The sequence below is a fragment of the Tinamus guttatus genome, unplaced genomic scaffold (assembly GCF_059628265.1).
Source record: "Tinamus guttatus ecotype Peru unplaced genomic scaffold, ASM5962826v1 Tinamus_guttatus_pri_ptg000240l, whole genome shotgun sequence".
Classification (NCBI taxonomy): domain Eukaryota; kingdom Metazoa; phylum Chordata; class Aves; order Tinamiformes; family Tinamidae; genus Tinamus; species Tinamus guttatus.
In genome coordinates this window covers 1,260,452-1,275,183 of record NW_028288774.1, presented here as the reverse complement: position 1 = coordinate 1,275,183, position 14,732 = coordinate 1,260,452, and the positions used below count along the sequence as shown (strand labels likewise).

Here is a 14,732-nt window from a genome sequence, read left to right as displayed (position 1 = left end):
ATGTGTGTAACTTGTTTTCTTGCCATCTTTGTGGTCCCTTATGAACCAAATAGGCTGAATCATTTGAGAATTTAGAATGTGCTCAACAGAAGTAGCTTATTGTTGCAGACTGTGTTGTTTCATATAAAAATTTAAGGATTAATGTTGAAAAAATGAAAACGTTACTGCATAATGTTGCCCACTTGTTGCTTTTTTTTAAAACCCTATCAACAGACGTATCTTTAACATTTGAATATGCAACTATTTCAAATTTTCTTTTTTTCCCCAGAGGAGAAGTACAAAGTGGAAACAAGAGTTATTGTGGCGGACTTCGGAGAGAGAGAAGATATTTACAGTAGAATCAAAGCGGGATTGGAAGGCCTGGAGATTGGCGTTTTAGGTTTGTATCCGATCTCTCCATCTTTCATAACAAGGTTTTTGTCTTGATGTGCCACCTAACCTTTTCCCCTAGCAAAGTTTATTGGAAGCCATTCCTGAAAGCTAGTAGGTGGCCTCAGTAAACCAAGTCACTGTTTGCTGGGTACGTTTGATAATGCTGCACAAGATGGTGCTTGCACAAGCTCTGGTTCTCAGGGCTGTGTTGTATGTTCAGTGCATTTGATGTGTTCTGATGGTGTTGAGGGCTTCTTTTTGCTCAGGGCTGCACCCGGCCTAATGTCCTGATCAAATCTAAGCAAGCTCCAGATACTTCATTGCAGCTTAGCTCTCCCTGTGGGAGAGCTGCTAACTATTAATTATACAACTGTTGAAATTTAATCACTAGAATGTAGAATCAAGTCTTCAAAAGTTTTCAGTTTAAATGTGCTTCAAAAGATTTTAGTTTAAATGCATTCTGTTTGTATTGGTAAGCTGTTCTGCTGCTGCTAGTAACACAGGAGGGCTGAGTAGGGAGCTCTGAAGGTTAGAGCTTTTTTTATGATAGTCCTTGAAAAGGGAAGGCCATCTGTCTAGTTACTGTATAGTGTGTAGGATCTAAGTGATATTGAAGAATTTGTTTTAGCACAAGGTACTCTACACATGGCAGAAAGGTATCTTAATCTAAACTAAGCAGTGGAGTAAAGATAGTTTCTTATCAGTTTGCAGGTTCTTTCCTTAGAAGGATGTACTCTTATGCAGTTCCTTTGTTTCTGCAGTTTCTTAATGTAGGGATGAGAACGTGTGATGATGAACAAAAGACTTGAGATCTTTAAAGACTTGTAGTTCAGATGTATATGTCATTTAGTCAAGTCCTTGTTTCGGACCACTAATTGGGGCTGGAACTGTTTAAAAAAGCATATTTGGCAGGGAAAAATTAAGTATTATGAATGATTAGTGTAGTAAGTCCCTACCAGTGTATCAGCTCTGCTGCTATTACGTGGATATTGTTAAACTGTGCCTGAAAATAATGCCCAGGAAGAGAATATGTATAAAAACTCATTTTAAAAATAACCTGATTGGAGGATAAAGCCCAGAATGTTCCCTAATACTTTTTTTTTTGAGATGCTGCAGTACATGCAACTCATGATGTCCAGTATTTAATTGCTAAAAAAGTTCAAATCTTCCTAGAAGACGAATATCTACAAATGCATATCCATAATGGGTTCTGAGTAAAGAAAACTTATAGCAAAACTGTGAATGCCTTATTTTTTTTAATCTGAAGAAAATAAATTGCAAAAAAAGTAATTGCTTTGAAGGTTAGAACTAATGTTTAATCTGTCCTGTCAAAATCAACTCAAATATAAGATACCTGTCACATAGTAGTTGCTACAGAATAGTAGTAAATCATCTTAAATTTCTCAAAATGTTGGCAAGCTTTTTACTGTGAAATGCATATCAAAACTGAAAGCTGTTTTTATTAAACTATCATAAGCTATAATGAACATAGAGTCATGCAATTCTGACTTCTTATAGTCTTGAACAGAGAGGGTACTAGAGCAGTGAATGAATGGGTTTGAAAATTTGTCCAAGCTTAGAAAAACAAGCATGTTCCTCAAGCAGAACCTCGTTCTGCCTTTTATTTATTGGAATAGCTTGACTAAAAACATAGTAACTAAAAGTAAAAAATAGTAACTAAATGTTCTGGAGCTGTGCATTGTCTAGTGGAGTTCCTTTACTTTTTCTTGTAGCCATTGCCAGTGCATGTTTACAGAGTTCTCTTCTAATTAGTGGGAATATTCATTGGCAGTTTTAGTAGACCTTGTGCCTGAGATCATCAAGGTCCCGAGTCGGTGCTTTTCTCCCTAGCTGTAGCTGTGTTATTGAAAGCACTTGTCCATTTCATTTCTTGGCACAGATTATGGCTACTCTAGAAAGACGGTATCTTAATTTTTAATGACAATTAATTTCATGCTTTAGTGCCTTATATTTTAAGTTCGTTGCATTCGTTGCAACCCAGAATATAGCTTTTGCTAATCTGCATTTTGCACATTCACTTGAGAAAATATGGGTTGAAATGAAAACATCACCACACTGGATAAGTCCTTGGGTTACTGTGCGTTTTATTGCTTGGTTCTCACCTAGAATGATAGAGTTTTTGGTAGCATAATTGCTTGTCTGCAGTGATCTTATATTTAGACATGGGAGTCTTCACATGCACTGCACGAGATTGAACTTCTCATGAGTTGGATTCTGTGCAGCTATATAAATTACTTGCAGATTGAAGTTCTTGTAAACTTCTTATTTGGAAGCTTCTTCTCACCCACGTAGGAAGGCTAAAAGAGTTTGCATAATGTTTTGCTGTGTGTTCAAAACAGCGTCTGTCAGTGACTTCAAACATGTGCTAGCTACAGCAATATGTTAAAGAGGCAGAGGTGGGAAATCTTTCCCCTGCTGTTCTTAAATCACAGAAACTCATAAGAAATTTAAAATCTTGTGCTATCCAGGTAAAACATACCTGTAGAGACTGAAAACTATACATATGTATATTTGTTTTCAGCTCAAAACGGCAGCAAAATGTGATCTGGTAGAAAGATTGCTGGAGCTGCAAGGGTATGTATCTGGCATCCAGTTTCTAGAAAGAAGTGTGAGTTTTATGTTAGAATCTCTGTAGCATGAGTCATGAAATATGCTGAATTTGGAGGAATCGCCCAGGATTGTCCCCAGACTGCCACAGCTCGTAGCCAAAATTCTTTCTACAGAGACAGACTGAAAAACACTTTCATTCAGGGTGAAAAATAGGAGAAATTCTTTTGACTTACTCTTCAAATGGCAAATTGAACTTTCTCCTTTGAACTTTTATCTCTTTCCAAATATATTAAATTTCTGGTTTGAGTTTGCCAAGACCCTGTTCTCATCAATTCCTGATATTTTTAAAGACTATTTAAAAGTTAAACTTAAAACATGTTACTAGGGGCTCCTGTAAATAGACAAAGAGATCATGACTAAAGAAGCTGTCACTTGAGACAATTTCTGAATGAAGCTTGTGAACTTCTGCCTCTTCTGTACATTTCCTGCACATGGTGAATGTCTTCAGATGCTTAGATATCTTTCAGGTTAGATGTCAAAATGGTAGCTTTTGGCAGAGGTGTAGAGGCTATTTAAAAAATAAAAAGTAAAAAGAATGCACCAATGTTCTTGACCTTGCTGCTTACCCCCTTCTCCACGTGTACCTTTCCCCTGGAGCTGAACAGCGGTGTTCAGTGTGCATCTAAGTAGCACTTTAGGATTTTCTGGGGCATAATAAGACACTATATAAATGTAAAATGTTGCTACAGCAACCAAATGTCACAAGACTCACTTGCGTAAGATGAACAACAGATACTTAGGAAACAGAGATCCCATTTGCTCGTGTGAGTGTGTGTGTGTGTGTGTTGTTCTTTTTTTTGTTTTGTTTTTTTGTCTCCAAATCAGTATGTTTTATTAAGTTTGAAGAAACTGAGGCTACAGAGCTATGTTGTTTCCTAATGACATTAGAAGTTTTCCACTACTTGTGTTGAGATTAGAGAATGAATCTCTCATCTGAGAGCAAAGCCTTGCTGCTCTGAAGTGTTGCACTGAAAAAAAAGTAGGTTTGAGCAATTAATGAGTTCTCCGGGTTGATTTTTAAATGCTGCCAATAGGAAAAGCTTGCCCAGATCCAAAGAGCGTGTGTGGGGGTGAGCAGGGCGGCCCTTGGCTATGGTGAATCTCAGCGTGCTGAGTCTTGGAACGCACAGCGAGGCAAAGCAGAAACCATTTTGCAGCTCAGAGCGTCCCCGTCGGAGGCTGCCCAGCGCGCCCACGCTGTCACCGCGCGCTGCGCCGCGCGCCCGTCCGCTCCCCGCCGCCCCGACCGCGCGCTCAGCCCGGGCTCTTGCTGCCATCTACCGCCCGCGCGGGCGCCCCGGCCCGGCCGGCGCAGCCGCTCGCTCCGGGGGCTCCGCTGCGGGCCCCGGGGCAGCGCGTGGAGCCGGGCCTGTCCATCCGCAGGCCTTGGCGTGCGCGGGGAGCGGGAGAAACGTCCCGGAGAAGTATTGAGGCCGCTTGCTGCTGCTTTTGTTGTCCTAGTTTTTCCTTTTTTCATTTTTGAAAGGACATTTAAACAGTTTCACGTAATATGTTGCGAGGTACTGGAAGGTGTTTTTGGCTCAACTGTGTTTGTGACTGTATCTTATACATTCACACTGTGTGCACTGGCATTTCTAAAAAAGGAATCATTCTTCTGCTATGCTGTAAAAAGCAGTGGAAGATGGGATAAGTATGCCAGGAGTTAAACAGTTGCTATTAATATTTACGTATTTGAAATGGCTTGCCTATTCTTTCTCACTTTCTAGTTGTGGATACAAGTGTATTTGCAGATAAGGAAACTTGTTGCATTGAGCTGGAATGTTTTGACTGCAACATTTTAAATCTGTTGCTTGAAAATTCTTATAAATCAGAGCATCACAAGTCAGATATCATCCAACCAACTTGTTTCTTCTATTACAGTCAACAACGTGGGAATTTCGTATGCTTATCCTGAATATTTTATTGATGTTCCAGACCTGGATAATGTAAGTTGTTTTTTTTTTTTTTTTTTTTACCTTGAGGGGTTCTCATTGCTAGCACTAAACAATCAATGCACATTGCTAAAGTATGACCAAAGATTTGTTGAAGGTACATGCTTTGTATGTACCTTCATACAAAGGGCTTTTGATTTAGAATTAAGGGCTCAGAAAGCAAAGAGGATCTAGGTAACATAGCAAAATTCACATGATGGCAGCTTAGGATATGTGTGTCATGTTGTAATTTATAAATTGAAGTACGGAGGGGTATATCTATTTTAGACAGATGCTCTGGTGTCGATATTTGACCCATCTTCTCTGTGATCTCATCTGGATGATGTTGTTCTTGCGCTCCCTTTAGCTAGTGAGGTATTTTTGCAAGAGAAGTAAGCAGCTACATGCATGGAAGCTGCCTATGCTAGAATGCTGTAATCAGTTTCAGCATACTGTAGCTGCTTTAAGTATGTCTTAATTTAGGGATGGTCTTGGTTTCACTGGGGATTTTGGAAACCCTGGGTTTGAATGCTTCCACTTGTTTCTGCTTTTGGTATCCAAAGACGTGCACAGCTGACTGTTGGTCTGTTCTGCTTTTGTGCTTCAGCCAAAGCATTAGTAGATATAACTGTGCTTTTGGTTTACCTCCAAATAGGCTACATAGTACTTATCAGAAAAACAGTTTTTATCTAATGAGCAATCTAAGTATAAGTATTCTAAAATGCTGAAGAGCAAATACAGTCATAGAGTATGTTCTTAAATTTGGGGATGTTATGGTGAACGTGTTTAAAATATCTATATATCACTGTTCTGAAATAGTACAGATACTGCAGGGGAACACATTGTTTATGTGATAAATCTGCATTGTTTTTTATTAATAAGACTGCTTTGCCAAAAACAAACCTTGACCAAGAACAATTCAGAGTTTACTTTCTTTAAGTTTGTCACTGCTCCTGATATCACATCAGGAGGAGGAGGGAGCACATGTGGATGATATAAGTGAAATATTTAATTTTTCCTGGCACATGCAACAACAACAGAAAAAAAAATCAAATAATCCCAATTTTTTTTCTCTTGCAGACAATTGACAAAATGATTAACATTAACATCATGTCCGTTTGTAAGGTAAGTACTCTGTTACCAACACTTGTCCTTGAAGCTTTACTAATTCAAAACCAATGAATATTTCAAACTGAATTGTTTGAATAAATAGCATTCACCTATGGAAACAATTTTGGTTTTCATCTTAAGAGTAACCTAAAGGTTATGATTCTCTTTTTGTGAGTCTGTTCCAATCATTGCATAAAATAAAACTTATTATAAAGGTACTTACTATTTACAAATGAGCACAAAACACTTAATGCTCTTTCATGCTCCTTGTTTTAGTTGTTTATGTACATTTTTCAAGTCTCGGTGTGACTTGCGTCTAAAACAGGTCACTGTTTCCTTATTCAAATGAAGGCCATGATTAAAAAAAAAAAAAATAGTAGTTTATTTTGAGCTATAACATTGGCGGGGGGATAGCATCTCCTTATGTGGTATAGGACATCAATTAGTGTGTTACACAAGTATGCTGGATAAACTCTTCTGACTTGTCACTGCTAGAGCTTACTGTTCTCCTATGTGTGAGAAAAAGCTCGCATCTTCAATAGCTTAGGGTTCACTTCTTGCCTCGAAGCCAAAAATATTAGATATTTTGGAGCCAACTTCAAAGATTTGACTTGCTTGCAGCTGTTCACATTAGATAGAGTGTTAAATTCATCTAGTGCATGCTGTTTGGGAGGCCAACTATGGTCATTTAGTTTCTGTGTGATGCGGCACAGGGCTTTTGAAACCATATCTTCTGCAAGATTTTTCACACCTAGTTAAAGCACGAGCAAAATGGTGAAAAAGGCAGCGGCTGTGTGACCCAGTGGGCCAGCTGACGTCAGTTCGCTGCTGCCACCTTTTCGCAGAGGCTTCACCGGTTCGTGCCCAGGTTGGAAACGCTTCGGCTGCGGTTGTGCCGCTCGGTTTCCGAGGCCTGTGCGGTCGGGCCGCGAGCGCCGTGCGGGCCGGCAGAGGGAGCGCAGCGCTCAGCAACGCGGCCGGCTCAGCCTCCCAGGCTGGCGTCAAAGCGGGGAAGGCGCCGTCCAACTGCCTCGGGTGCGTTTCTGGTAGGCTGCGGTAACGCTAGAGGCTTGCTCTACTAGGTGCGTCTCTAAAAAAGATGCAGCCAGGTTGTGGTGTTTTCTCCAGGATGAGCTAGTGCTGTTTTGTGGCTCCCGTGTTCCTGCCTGGCAGCAGTGGTGTTCAGCAGAAAGTTAACGTCATTTTCTGCTAAAACTTGCAATGTATCAGCCTCCTCATGTTATAGTGTGCTTGTCTTCCCCCAGGGAAAAATGTACCGAATATGCAGCTGCTACAAGGTCCGTGTGTGTTGGTAGGGGATGTGTGGTTTTTGTGTGTGACTTTTTTTTTTTTTTTTTTCCCCCTCATTTGAAAACTTTTTTTCTTGATCGTGAACAGCATCTGATTGTGGGTATAATCAGAGTTTGAGCATAAGCTTTCAGGCTTGAAAATGTTCCTCCTGCATGAGGCTGTTGTGTAATTAAACAGTAGGCATGCCAGCTGCTTACTGTTTTGGGGAGAGGAGCACATTAGAAATATGCACCATCTGTAAGTCTCTATCTTTTTTTTTTTTTTTTTTTTTTTTTTTTTGAGAGAGAGAGAGAGAGAACCCATGGAGATATAGTAGGGGGAAAACCAAATAAAAACCACTTTAGGACAAATCCATGCAACTTTTCCCCCTTTTTTTGGGGGGAGGGGGGAATGTAAGAACATGTGCTTAGTGGGCCCAGGGTGATACAATCCTGTGCTGCCTCCGCAGCCGGCTCGGCTGGTGCCGGCCACCTCGTGCAGCTCTTCTGGCGCTCGTGTCCAACGCATCAGCCTCAGTTCCAGCTACGACGCTCCTTAGGTTTGAAGTGGGGAAGTCGAGTTATTCAGCACAGTTTGGTTCTGTTACCAGCTACATGAGCATTTGTTAAGGGTAACGCTCCTCCCCTAGCTGTTGACCAGTCCGGTGAGTGTGTTTGGAAGCTGGCTCAAGTGGGCATCATTTAAAAGGGTCTCTAGAGAGAGGTAAGTCCTAATCCTCAGTGGCTCAGATAAATTGTCCATCTGGCTTGTTGTGCTGTTTAACCCTTGGATAATCTAATGCAAAGCAACTTTCCCTGATTTTGAGGACTTGTTTAAAAACTCTGGCAGGAAACATGTTTTCCTCAAGTCCTGTTCTCTGCCCCCTTCTCCATGGTATCAGCAGAAGGATGATTAGATAGTCCCAGGACCCCCTGCTGTTGCAGGGGGGGATGGATGTTCTTATTGCTATGATTTGCCTTCAAAGCCCCACTTAAACTACTGAAGACAAGCTACCCAAAATAAGTGTTACTTTGGCGGGGGGAGAGAATCGAACAAAAAAAAAAACCCCAAACAACTTGTAACAGGAAAAAAAAGAAAAATTTTAAGCTCTCCTAGAGGCATAGAATCATAGAATCGTTAAGGTTGGAATCTTATGTTTATGGTGATGCACGGTACAGGAGTTATTTTGTTCTTCATGTACTATACAAAACAAGAGTCCTGTTGCCATAAAGAAAAAGAAGAATTTTTGTGGTATTTTCTCAGGAAAAATGGAACTTTATACAGCCTTACACAAGGACCGAGCTGATAAGTGTATGTGGAAGAAGATGAATAGTAGGCGGAGTTTCACAGCTCCTGCCGTAATTTTGCCTTGAGTTTCTGGGCAGGGATTAAAAAAAAATCTTCAATGATTGCTGATGGCAGTTTAGGTGATGGCAGTTTGTATTTTAATTTTTGATGTCTCTTTCTATTGGGATCCAAACGAAACAATTCCGACTGGGAATAAGATAAGTTGGAAATCCTTCACTAGCCAGCACCTGCTGGGAAGCCAACGTTGTGGCTGCTGGTTATTGTTTTCTCCATAGTTTTACTGTATCTGCCTCTCTGTGCACGCTCCAGCTCCGGATTCACCTGGACAAACAGCTAAACTTCCTTTGACTGGACACAAAAGATGCTGGACTTGCTGTCCCAAGGAAAACATGGATAGGTAACGAGCACAGAGAAAGCCTTGCTCGCTTTGGGGAGCGCTTCTGTTGCCTGTGGAAGTTGAAAGGGTTGCTTAATACATGAGAAATAGCAGGTACGTCACTGCTGCTTGCAGCCTCGCAGTATGCTAACTGCACTGGGAGTGAGGCAGCAACTTGTGTTCTCTTGAAAAATGAGCAGGACTAAATAGTTGAGGGAGTGCTGGCTTAGTGGTTGATTAAGCAGGGAGCGGAATTGGTTTGGAAGCAGTTATGTTGTAGGGGGGAGGTAAATTGCCAGGCGCACGGGCCAAGGTTTGGTTGGAAAATGGCCTTAATAGAGAAAGAGGGAGGCGTACGTTACATATGCATACGTGCTTTGGTGTCTGTGCTCGTCTTCACTGTGATCACCTTACTGATGTCTTACGCTGAGAGGCAGGTACAAAGGGATAATAGGCCTATAAGATCAAGGATTTTATCATTACTGTGTGAGAAGCAAGTTATAAGCTTAAGCCTAAGACTTCAAAATACTTAAATATTCTGTGTTGAACTGAGAAGCCATCTAGTGTTAGCTGCCCTCTTAATGGGCAAAGAAGGGAAGATGGATTATAGCCATGGTGTGAATGCTAGACAAGACAAGGGAATGCCTGAAGACAGTGTCTAAAAACCCTAGAACTCTGAGTTAAAAAAAAAAAAAAAAAAATTAAGTGACAACGGGGAGAAGAAGCTGGTATGTTTGAGAAGGAAGGGACAGGAGAGGACAGTTTCCCTTTGCACAGATCTGAGTGTAGGAGAAAGGCCGAGGAGCAATAATGCTGAAAGACAGTCAGGAAATTACATCTCGTGCATGTTCACATCACTAGTGTAACCTAATACCCCATCTGCAAGGGCACCTTCTCAGAAATCAGTTGATAGTTGTGCTCCGGTGGAACCGTATGTGAGTGGCTGTAATTGCCGTGTCATGGAAAGGGTCATAAATGGAACATAATTCTAAGAAGTGGTAACACTGACTTGTGAGAAGACATCAGTATGTGTATTTATATAAGTATTTTTTCCCAGTCAAGAGCTTTCTCTTCATTTCTGTTCAAAGTTATAATCATCAGCAGGGGAGGAACAATTTAGTAGAGTATATAATAAAATCAATAATTTTGTAATAGAGAATGTGTGGCTGCCAGTACTTGCAAGAAGAGCAAGCGTTCTGTGAAGGTGGTCACGATCGTCCCTCCCGTGGTCCAGAGGGAGAGATGGGAGGCTGCGATGTCCTGCCTTGCCGACTCGATGCCCGAGAGCGCTGTGTGCAGGAGCATGGGATAAGGGAGACGTTGCTGGGATGGGTGGGTGGGTGGATGGATGGATGGATGGATACTTCCCAGCAGTGCTGCAGGAAGCACTAAGGATTTTAATTCAAGCTCTGGCTGTCTTGGTGAAGTGTAGGAAAGTCCGAAATTCTGTAGGTTTTTGTAGATCTGGAGTTGAGGCACGTACACACCCAAGTCTTGAAAAGACAAAGTGCACTCTTACTTGAGCAGCCTTTCCTACATAAAGGAGGGAAGAATGCTCATTTTAGAAGCTTTTCCTTTTTAGTTGGACTCTGAAAATGAGACTTAAATGGGGAAAGCACTATTCCAAGGCAAGTATTTGCTCAAAGGCAACTAACTGAAGGTGCTCAAGGCTTACAGCATGTTATGCTGCTGCTTCCAGTAGTACGTCTTGTGCCTTTCTCGTTCCTGACTTTGCCACATAGTGTTGTGTGTTTTTTTTTTTTTTTTACATCAGTTTCTGTTGAGTTACTGTTAGTTTAACTTGTAAATTTTTACAAATGTACTGTTCTTGTTCAGCTTGTGTTATGAGATGTGTTAACAAATTTTATCAAGAGATGCGCTGTAAAGCCTTAATTGTAGAGGTTTAATTAAATCGATCAGGAAAGTTACTCTAACAGTCCAAGTCTACCTTCGTAAGAAGGAAGGTCTGTGCTCAGGAGTGGCTTAGGCAGGGTCGCTTCATCACTTGTTACTGGCCGGTGCTCTCAGGAACTTGAGAGCCCCCTGCTTAGGCAGCAGGAGTTGCCTTCTGGTAGCAACCCTGGTTTTGTATGTCTGGGTGTGCCCGTGGAATTCATTTACCTTTAAGAAGTTATATTGCTTTTAACTATTGTAGCTTCATTCCTGACTTGAATGACCTGAGTAAAATCTGAAACACTTTAGCTGAGCAACAAAGTAAAAATCTTGTCCAGCCTCTCTAGCTTCATCCTTTGCAGCTGTGCAGGCTGAATTCCAGAGTGCTCTAGCTTGAAAGTGCAAAGTGACCTGTAGTCATAACATCTCACTGTAGAATACTTCACTATGAATGAGAGTTGTAGTATTGTGGTTTTGTCTTTACATATGGTAAAGATAAAGATGTGAAAGATAACTTTGAATTTTTACATCACTTTTTTTTCCCTACTGATTATAGTAATATGGGTGACCATCACTTTTGAGATATTCTAAACTTTAAAACTGAGTGTTCTTCACCTAAGATGGGTCCTGGTTTGTTGCTTAAATCAGAGTGAGAAAGGGCTATGACTTAAATCATGGTGACAAAGATCTTGGTGATCTTTGTGATTACTAAGAGTGGAAGAAGTGATTTTTTTCAGAATAAAAAACACTGGAAATAGTTTGCTCTAACTTCCTCAAAACCATATGTTGATCCTTTACTAGGAGCTTTGAACATATCACCTGTTTTAAAACATAAATCTAGGTGTGTGGATATGTACTTTCCTATCTGAAGCAGGAGCTTAGAGTGAAAGTGGTAGTCCTTTTGCTTCCAGATTCAAAGGTTGAAGATGGGTCTAGAACAGAAAAATGCGCAGTACAACTTGGCATGCTGTACCAGTGTTTGCAAGCATGTAATAAGTGCTGTGGCGGGTAAGTGCTCATCAAGGAGTGGCAGTTGCCTTGAAAAGAATGAAATGCTCTGTAATGAATCTCCGTCTGAAGTTAGTCATTTGTTTTGAAGAGTTGATTTAAAAATAACGTAACCCTTGTCCTTTTTGTCTGCCAAAACAAAGGAGCTATAGTCCAAAGTCCTTGGTAGCATTGCTTAGTGTTTGACAAGCATATATGTGAAATTCAGTTTAAAGAACCAGGGGGTGGGGAGGCAGGGGAAGCAAGCCCACCATCACTTTCATGGTTGTATGCAAGTATAACTCTTTACCAGACTACTGCTAACTTGAAGAATTGGTAATTTCCGGCATCAGGAATACTCTGCCAAATAAATTCATCACTCTAGCTCAAACTTCCAGAAAAACTAGACGTTTCCTTTGAGCTTGCAATTCATCGGTAGCATCTGGTTACTCTAGCTAACATTATTTCAGTTTAAGAGGTCAGAGCCTTCATAGTTTTGGAAACACTCGTGGCTTCAACTTCAAAAGTGTTTCTGCAGAAACCAGCAGTTTATGCATAAAAAATGATTGAAAGGACAAAACCTGAGTTGAATAATCACTGCCTGAAGGCCCTTTTGTTCGAGTTCTGCCATTCCCAGCCTCTCCTTTGGGCTGCCTTTCATGTTAGTCATTGGCCTTCAGACAAAAGAGGCCGTTGGGAGGACTCACGTGTCCTACGTGCTAATCCCCCTGGACTCGGCCTTGCGATGCTTTTGCTTTTAGTAAGTCCACCCCACTACGGGACTGGATGTCTTAAGCTAGACCTAGCTAAAATGTACATGTAGTCCTAGTTCATCTAGGAAACACTGAGTGTGTTTTTTTTTTTTTTTTAATTCAAGATCTGGTTGATGTTGTCTATTATATAATGGCACAAAGTGTTTATATGGTGCATAAATTTCCCCAATGATCTGAATATGCCTGAAAAATGCTTTGTTAGCTCTATGGCAACAGTTATCACCTGGTGAAAGTCTTAGTATTCACCTGGCCAGCTGAGAAGGCACTGACACTAAGAAGCCATCTCGTGTTACCTTATTCTCTCACAAATTTGTATCTCTATAATAAAGATACTAAATATTGGAATATCTCTTCACTGTCACAAGATGTAAAAATACAGATAGGAAAAACAGTTTTGCTATTTCATGAACTTTTGAAGTTCTCTAAGTACACATTTTAGTGCAAAACATATGCAGATGGTGTTCAGTATTACCATTTTTTCAGCATTCTTGTTTTCTACGTATATTTTGTACTTAATATTATTCCCAATGGCTTCACAATGTCTTAATATCATAGAATCATAGAATGCTTAAGGTTGGAAGGGACCTCTAGAGATCACCTAGTCCAACCCCCCTGCACACGCAGGGTCACCTAGAGCACGTGGCACAGGACTGCGTCCAAGCGGGTTTTGAAGATCTCCAGAGAAGGAGACTCCACAACCTCTCTGGGCAGCCTGTTCCAGTGCTCTGTCACCCTCACTGTCAAGAAATTTTTCCTTAAGTTCCTGTGGAACTTATATAAAATATAAAGGATAATATAAAGTTCCACAGGAAATATAAACCATAATTAATCATTAATTATATTATTGTGGGTTTTTTTCCATACTCTCCTTTGAGTACTGATAGTAACTAACAGTTACATAAATCAGAGCTAAGTTAGTGCTGCCAAGTGTTGCTTTGTGATTTGGATTCAGACCATCAGTGCATTTGTGTGAACTTATGACAAGGCTTCAAACGTGTTCCCCTCCCCGTTTCAATGGGAGATCATGCACTGCTTTTTTTTCAGGCTGTTTCTTGGTTGCTTAGGTGAGGGTAATTGCAGTCCACATCCACATGTCACTCTGTGGAGACAACATGCAGCGTGACCCCAGCCACAGGATGCTGCTTATTGCCAAGGCGCCTGTGGTAAAGATCATGCAGCTTGCACTAGATGGAAGATCTGCCAGTCTTGATAGGCCAAATCACCCTTTATCCTTCAATATTAAGAGAAATAATAGTGGTTTTCACATCTGTGTGACATTAATATGTGGAAGAGGCTCTTGTGTACTTGGACTTAATGTCATAGGATCTTTTGAGGCTGCATCGGATCTTTTTAAGTTGATGTTTACCCGCTCTGGAACTTGGCCTAACTTCGTGTGGCAGTGCTGGGAGTTGAACATGTCGCAGCGGCTTCATGGCAGTAAGGGCTAGTCAGCTCCTGGACGTAGTCATGTCCCTTGCGGGAGCTGAGCAGCACTTCTCGTGCTGCTGAAGTCTGTCCCAGTGAGAAATATTAGTTAAATGTAGAGAATGGTATTCCATGTTTTACTTTCTCTGGGTGAGCTGTGATCAACTGAAATGTTTCTGCTGATTTTTTTCCTTTATTCCTAAAATGGTATATTTTATATTAAAACCATATTCACCCTTATGCAAAAGGTAGTGCAATTATGATACTAATGTGTGTAGTTTGCTGTAGTAGTAAGTCAGATTTATTTCCTTTAATAAACAAATGTCTGTAGCTTTTTATGCTCCTGCAACTTGTGTATGCTGTTTTTTTTACCACATGGCTCTCAAGTCGCCTGTAAAGCCATCGAGGCAGGGTCAGCAAGAGGCACGAACTGCATTTTGGTGCTGTTTGTTTTCTGTTACCCCTCCTCATTTTGTCAGGAAGCTTCAAAGACGTTTTAAGGATATGAGAAGTGATAAAACTTATTTTTCAGCTGTGTCAGTGATATGGTGTGTGTTAATAGGGCAGGCTGGAGGCAGCATAGTAGTTGGTCCAAGCCGATCTTTTAGAACAACGTTATTCCTACAGGCCGAACAT

The 14,732-nt window shown here is 40.9% G+C and overlaps 1 protein-coding gene across 1 annotated transcript in view; it reads left to right on the top strand.

Annotated features, from left to right (window-relative positions):
• HSD17B12 (hydroxysteroid 17-beta dehydrogenase 12) overlaps positions 1-14,732 on the top strand; it is a 78,612-nt gene that overhangs the window by 49,068 nt on the left and 14,812 nt on the right. Inside the window, exons 4-6 of the mRNA XM_088525714.1 lie at positions 269-379; positions 4,885-4,949; positions 6,015-6,059. Coding sequence (XP_088381840.1) covers positions 269-379; positions 4,885-4,949; positions 6,015-6,059 — 221 coding nt within the window. The remainder of the gene's footprint in view (positions 1-268; positions 380-4,884; positions 4,950-6,014; positions 6,060-14,732) is intronic.